Source organism: Eimeria tenella, genomic scaffold, assembly GCF_000499545.2.
Source record: "Eimeria tenella Houghton genomic scaffold, Eth_scaff369, whole genome shotgun sequence".
NCBI lineage: Eukaryota > Apicomplexa > Conoidasida > Eucoccidiorida > Eimeriidae > Eimeria > Eimeria tenella.
The window spans coordinates 1589-9161 of record NW_013544618.1 but is presented as its reverse complement, the minus strand read 5'-3'; the positions used below and the strand labels follow the sequence as shown (position 1 = coordinate 9161).

The window sequence follows — 7573 nt, the reverse complement described above, 5'->3', positions numbered from 1 at the left end:
CCAAACTGCCTCCCCCCAGGTGGGTCTCTTGGTGCAAAAGAGACAAATACATGCAAATTGAATTACTTCCAAATATCAACTCCCCCTCTCCAGTCTCCAGACACGGCCAACGCCCAAACGGAGACACCTCCGACTTCCCTGCAGCAGCAGCAGCAGCAGCAGCAGCAGCGCAGCAGCAGCAGGTGGGCTGCTTTGGATGTTCCTTTTAACGAATTTGTAATTAAATAATTGCGTAATTCATTAGTTGTTTAACTAATTTAATTAATCAATTCTCGAGTTTTATAGGTCTTGCAAATTCAGAATGCAGTTTCTTTCGAATAGACAAACCTGAATCCAACCAATACAACTATGTAAGTTACTCTAATTAATTTAATTTGATTTAATTAATTTAATTAATTTAATTGAATTAGTTTGATTAATTTAATTTAATTACCTTTTTCGAATTCGGGATGTTCTAGAGAAACCCCCGCAAAGGCGGCGACCAGCCGAATCTTCTTCGCCGCGAATTCATCTTTGGGGCAAAACAGCTTCTGCAAACAAACCCTAAACCCTAAACCCTAAACCCTAATAAATGGCAGTTAAGAGAAAAGGAAGAGAGAAGGGGGGAAGAAAAACGAAAAAAAAGGAAAAAGAAAAAGTTGAATTTGAACGAGCACTTGAGCTGTCTGTACACCCCAACGCCCAGAGGGAAAATGCGGTGTATAGGCAGCTCCGGGCGTCTTTGAGTTTATTAAACGGCGATTTTCGCAGAAATAAATAGAATAATTAAATTAAAAGCAATGTAAACCCTAATTTAGGGTTTTGTGCGTTCAAAAGGACAAAAATTGGGAGCGGGAGGCGGCAGAAACCCCGGGGGGCGAAAACCCGCAAAAGACTTCTTTCACTCTTCTTTAGCGAAATTTAAAAATTAAAAATATTTAAAAATAAGAAAAAGACAAAAGCCCACACAAAGACATTCGCGGGATTGCTGCAATTTAAAGGGTTTCGGGTTTAGGGTTTCGGCATGCAGCCTAGGGCTTAGCGTTTAGGGTTTAGGGTTTAGGGTTTGGGGTTTCCGTGTCCTCACCATTTTCCCAAGAGCAAAAACAAAATAGAAACCTAGGGTTTTAAATTCACCGTCTGAAGTTGTTGCGCACTGAACCAAACCCTAAACCCTAAACCCTAAACCCTAAACCCTGGACCTGCGCGGGTGCGGCGCTGCAGCCCCACAGCGAGACAGCGCGAGCGCAGCAGCAGCAGCAGCAGCAGCAGCAGCAGCAGCAGCTGCAGTAGCACGGGAGTTTGAATACTTTAATTTATTGAACACATTTAATTTAATTTAATTTAATTTTTAATTTAATTTTTTTTTCTTTTAAACAAATTAATTAATATAACTCAACTCCAAACACCCCAGCAGCAAGACACTGCAGCAGCAACTCCCCGTTCGCTGGCTAGCTAGCCACAGCCAACTTTAATGGCTAGCTAGCTAGCCACAGCTAGCTGGGGTGGCTAGCCCACTGGCCAGCTAGCTACGGCTAGCTGCAGGGGCTTGCTGGCTAGCCACAGCTAGCTGTGGGGACTGGCAAGCTAGCTAGCTAGCTAGCTGCAGTGGATGGATAGACAAGTAAAGACAAACGGGATCAGTAGCTAGCTAGCTGTGGCTAGCTGGCCACTGCAGCTAGCTACGGCTAGCTGCAGTGGCTAGCTGCAGTGGCTAGCTAGCCGTGGCTAGCTAGTCAATTACGGCTAGCTTGGCAGCTAGCTGCAGCGGCTGGCTAGCCAGTTCCAGCTAGCTGCAGCGGCTAGCTAGCTAGCTAGCTAACTAGCTATAGCTAGCTGCAGTGGCTAGGTACAGCTAGCTGCAGCAGCTAGCAAGGGTTCGCTGTATTGCCCCACCGCATGTGTATATGTAAAACCCTAAACCCTAAACCCTAAACCCTATGTCCCCAGCAGAAGACATCTTAAACCATAAACCATAAACCCTAAACCCTAAACTCTAAACTCTAAACCACCGCTGCAGCTAGCTGCAGCTAGCTAGCTAGCTGCAGCACGCGTTTTCCCATTCTTTTCTAAGCACAGCGTTTTACTACTGTCAGTTCCTACCAGGATCCCAGCTAAACCCTAAACCCTAAACCCTAAACCCTAAACCCTAAACCCAGCAGTGAAACGTAGAACAACGCCCCTCGAGCTTCGTGACTCTTCATCAAGATTTATTCTCCTTCGCTTTTCTCTTTACCCGCCCTCTTGTCTTCTCTAGGGTTTAGCGTTCAGGGCCTAGGGTTTAGGGTTTGGGGTTTAGGGTTCAGGGTTTAGGGTTTAGGGTTTGCAAGAGGGCCCCACAGGTCCCAACTGGCATAATTATCTCAAGTACTTCAGCAAGCTGCATAAATGCCATTTTCCTGTTTTAGCTTCCAATTTAAAATATAAATAAATGAATAAATAAATAAATAAATAAATAGATAAATAATGAATTAAATAATTAGTTAATAGATTTGGAATCAAATGAAAAGCCGAAGTTGAGAATTAAAGCTGAAGGCTGAAATGGGTTAAGTGGCGATCCGAAGAAAAGGCATGCAGGTGATCGACTGTGCACTTATGACCATTTAAAAGAAAGGAAATTTAAAATTAAAGAATGAAATATAATTAAAAGTGAAAATAAATGAAAATAAAATGAAATAAATGAATTTAAAGACACCCGGCGGGCGAGCCGGCGTGGTACGCTGGGGTGTATGTACACCTCACTCGACTCGCCGCCGCCGTTGCGCCCGCTCAAGACAACGCTAGGGCTGCACTTTTTGCATTATTTGAAAGTGTTATTCAATTTTGGGAATTTAACTCGTTTTTATTTCCATTTTATCCTCCAAAAAAGGTCCATTTCTCCCGAAATCTCCCGCTGCTGCTCCTGCTGCTCCCCGCTGCTGCAGCTGCCGCATCCGCAACAGCAGTTCTGCATCTCCAACGAAAATGGAAAAAGCCCCTTGCGAACAGGGAGCTGCAGCAGCAGCAGCAGCAGCAGCAGCAGCAGATGTAGACGTGGAGTGAGTGCACAAACCGCCTTCTAGCTTCCCTTGTTTCCACAAAGAATCTAGCTGCTGCTGTGTTGCTGCTGCTGCTGTGTTGCTGCTGCTGCGCCTGCTGCACTCTTGCTGCTCCTGCTGCTGCTGGACTCCTGTTGCTGCTGCTGCTGCTACTCCTGCCGCACTCGTGCTGTTGCTGCTGCTGCTGCGCTCCTGTCGCTGCTGCTGCTGCACTCCTGTTGCTGCTGCAACTGCTGCTGCACTCCCGCTGCTGCTGCTGCTTCTCGCACTGCTGCTCCTGCTGCTGCTCGTGCTCCTGCTGCACCCCCGCTGCTGCGCTGCTGCTGCTGCTGCGCTCCTGCTGCTGCTGCTGCTGCAGCACGACGGGTCTGCCGCAGATGACTCTGGAGGCTTTGAAAAGCTGCGACGGCGAAAAGAGCGAAAAGCTGTTTGTGGCTGTTAAGGGACTTGTCTTTGATGTCAGTGTTAATGGCAAAACGTTTTATGGCAAAAATGGCAAGTTTTTAATCATTTTAATCCATTTTTAATCCTTTTAATTCGTTTTAATTCATTTTAAATCAGTTTATTTGTTTAGCTGTTTAATTGCTTTATTATTCTGTGCTTTCCGCTTCAAAGGACTTGTCTTTGATGTCAGTGTTAATGGCAAAACATTTCATGGCAAAAATGGCAAGTTTTTAATCATTTTAATCCATTTTTAGTCCTTTTTTATCTTTTTAATTCATTTTAGTTCATTTTAAATCATTTTATTTGATTTTAATTCATTTTATTTGATTTTATTCATTTTAATTCATTTTATTTGTTTAGTTGTTTAGTTGCTTTATTATTCTGTGCTTTTTGCTTCAAAGCACTTGTCTTTGATGTCAGTGTTAATGGCAAAACATTTTATGGCACAATTATTTCTTTTCACTTTTGTATTTTAAATTGCTTTTATTGTTTTATTTGTTTTAAATTCTTTTAAATTGCTTTATTTGTTTTATTTGTTTTTAATTCTTTTAAATTGCTTTTATTTGCTTTTGTCTGTCTCACTATCTTTAATCTGTTCATTTTTAATTACTTTTAATTATTTCCTTTTTTATTGCAAAAGCTTTCATCTTTTTATTTATATACTTTTCTTTCATTTTTATTTATTATTTATTTATTTAAATATATTTTATGTTTGTTTAATTACCTTTGTTTATTTATATCTACTCGTCATTATGTTTAGTTATTTGTTTGCTTATTTATATGTTTACTATTTACTTTATTTATATCTATTTTTTGTTAATTAATTAATGAAGTAAACTATTTATCTATTTATTTATATTTACTAATTTAGTTAATTAATTAATTCTTTATTCATTTGTTTATTTATCTTCATTTATTTATTCATTTATATTTATTTTTTTATAATTTATTTTCATTTATTTATTTATTTATTTGTTTATTTTATTTATTTATTTTATTTTTATTTATTTTTTATTTATTTATTTATTTATTTATTTATTTATTTATTTCTGTTTAGGTTCTTACCACATTTTTGCTGGGAAAGACGCGACGGTGGCTTTGGCCCGAATGTCATTTGACGAGAAGCTTTTAAATTCTGTAAATAAATAAAATAAATAAATAAAATAAACAAATAAAATAAATAAATAAATAAATAAATAAATATAAATAAAAGTAAATAATTGAAGAAGCCCTGGGGCTTCGTTTTCCCCCGCTGTCGTTACCTTTGCGAACGAGCGCCATTAGGGTTTAGGGTTTGGGGTTTAGGGTTAGGGGTTTAGGGTTTAGGGTATGGGGTTTGGGGTTTAGGGTTTGGGTTTTAGGGTTTGGGGTGTGGAGTTTACGGTTAGAGGGCATAGCTTTTGGGGTACACGGTTTAGGGTTTAGGGTTTAGGGTTTAGGGTTTGGGGTTTAGGGTTTAGGGTTTGTGTGTTGCGTGTGCAGCCGCCAAGCACTTGGGAGTCTTTGACAGAAAGTGAAAAAGAAAGTTTGCAGTCTTGGCTGCAGCGCTTCAAAAGCAAATATTCTCTTGTTGCTGTTGTGGACTTCGAGGAGAAAAAAGACAATTAGCAGCAGCAGCAGCAGCAGCAGCGGCAGCAGCAGCAGCAGCAGCAGCAGCAGCGGCTGCAGCAGCAGGTGTCGGTAGCATTTTGCTGCAGCAGCTCTACTTCTGCGCTGTTGAATGCCGCGAGCCTCTTGAATTAATTTAATTAATTGAATTAAATTAATTCAATTAAATTAATTAAATTAATTAACTAATTAAATTAATTAAATTAAATGAATTAAAACAAGTTTAAAATACTTACCTGCACAGCTGATGCAGCAGCAGCAGCAACGGCAGCAACAAAACAGCAGATTTTAGGCGCTGCTGCTGCAGGTGCAGCAGTTACCGCAGCAGCAGTCTTCGCCAAAGCAACCGCAAGAGCAGCAGCAGCAGCAGCAGCAACAGCAGCAGCAGCAGCAGAAGCAGCAGCACTTGTGGAAGGACGCATTCACGGATTTTGTACAGAAATATGAATTTGTTTTTACATTTTGTATTTATCCACTATTCCCCTGCTGCTGCTGCTGCTGCTGCTTTATTGGAATGCAGCAGCAGCAAAGTGCCGCGGCAGCAGCAGCAAAGTGCCGCGGCAGCAGCAGCAGCAAAATGCCGCAGCAGCAGCGAAGAAGCAAGGGGAGGCAGCAGCAATGAGTTTCTTTTGAGGCATCTGGCTTTTTTGACTTATCAAGTTGTTGAACTTTAATTTAATTTATTTTATTTTAATTTAAATTGAATTTAATTTGATTTAATTAATTTATTTTATTTATATATTTCTTTTTCTTGTTTTGGTCCCACTAGAGTCAGCTCTGCCTCTACAAAAAGGAAATATGTTTTAATTCAATTTTATTTAATTTTGGTCTCCGAAGTAGTAAATATAAATAAAGGTAGAACCAAAACTAAAAAATACATAAGTAGCAGAAAAGGCAGCAGCAGCAGCAGCAGCAGCAGCAAAGAAATTATAGTTAATATTAAACTGGGAGGCGGGTCGACACCAGCCTTCCTGCAGCGGCAGTAGCTGCAGCAGCAGCAGCAGCAGCAGCAGAAGTACTGCAGCAGAGGCAACACTGCAGCAGCAGCAGAATTACTGCAGCAGAAGCAACACTGCAGCAGCAGCAGCAGCAGAAGTACTGCAGCAGCAACACTGCAGCAGCAGCACACTGCAGCAGTGCGGGTTCCTGTGCAAGGGGGTTAAAGCTTTTTCGGGTCTAAAATGACGAATAAAATGAAAAACTAAATAAAATAAATACAAAGAAATACAAAGAATTCGAAATGAATAAAAGAATTAAAGAATTAAATGCTTCACAGAAGCCCCAGAGGCCGCAGCTGTCCAGTGGTTTACCCGGCTGTCTGTACACCCCATTTTAGATCTTCTCTTGTTTCTTTTTCTTTTTTCATTTTCGTTTTTATTTAAAACTAAACTTTTCAAGTTTGCTTCTCACAAAAGCTGAGAATTAACTGCTGCAGCAGCAGCAGCAGCAGCAGCAGCTGCGGCTCATTGTGGAGCCCTGCAGTCGATGTGGAGCTTCATCTTGGATCCTCAAGGACTTATTGTCGATTATTATTTGAAATTAAACTTTATTTGAAGTTTAAAATTTAATTTTAATTTATTTAATGTCACTTTTGAGGACTTATTTCCGAGTGATCCTGCGGCAGCTTCGGGTGTACGTACACCTCACTCAAGCGCAGTGCTTCCGTGCGGCTTCTTTTTGCCTTTTTTCTTCTTCGGCTGTCTCTTCTTCTTTCTTTTCTTTTCTAATTTGCCCTTTTCTATTTTACTCCTCAAACCCTAAACCCTAAACCCTAAACCCTAAAGCCGAAGGCAAATCCGCAGCCACCGTCAGCCGAGCCTTGTCCAAATCAGCTGGCCATCTACACACTCAGGATTTATTTATTTATTTATTTATATTTATTTGTTCATTTATTATTTATTTATTTATTTATTTGTTTATTTATTTATTTCAATTCAAAAGATGACAGAAGATACGGGAAAAGCAGCTCTGAAGAGAGTCCGCGCGCGGCTCTCTTCTTTGGCTGCTTTCAGATCCTCGGCCATAGCCACCAAAATGTGAGGGTTTAGGGTTTAGGGTTTAGGGTTTAGGGCTGGGCAGGGCTTGGAGCGCTAGGGGTGGGGGGTTTCGAGGGTTTAGGGTTTAGGGTTTGCGTTGTTTATGCTGCAACATGAGGGTTTCGGGTATAACTCTTGAGGGCTTAGGGTTTAGGGTTTGAGGTCTCGAGAGTTTCGGGTTTGGAGGCCACGCAGTTGAGGGTTTGTGGCCGAGGGTTTAGGGTTTCGAGGGCTTGCGATTTATAATTTAGGGTGTCGAGGGTTCAGGCTCTAGGGATTGCAACTAGGGTTTAGGGTTTAGGGTTTAGGGTTTAACGTGTTGAGGGTGTAGGGTTTACATTTTGCGCTGCTGAGGGTTTAGGGTTGAGGGTGTGGAGGGTTTCGGGGTTGAGGTGCTGAGGGTTTGCAGCATTATGGCTCCAGGGTTTAGGGCGTCTAGGATTTAGGGTTTGGAATTTAGGGTTTAGG

The 7573-nt window shown here is 41.1% G+C and overlaps 1 protein-coding gene across 1 annotated transcript; it reads left to right on the top strand.

Moving 5' to 3' along the window:
• Window positions 1–2943: 2943 nt before the first annotated feature.
• ETH_00011845 (cytochrome b5-like Heme/Steroid binding domain containing protein, putative) lies at window positions 2944–5069 on the top strand (the record flags this gene model as incomplete). The annotated part of the gene is made up of 4 exons (XM_013379632.1): window positions 2944–3017; window positions 3376–3512; window positions 4519–4598; window positions 4944–5069. The coding sequence occupies 4 exons, from the start codon at window positions 2944–2946 to the stop codon at window positions 5067–5069; spliced, it is 417 nt and encodes a 138-aa protein (XP_013235086.1).
• Window positions 5070–7573: the final 2504 nt, after the last annotated feature.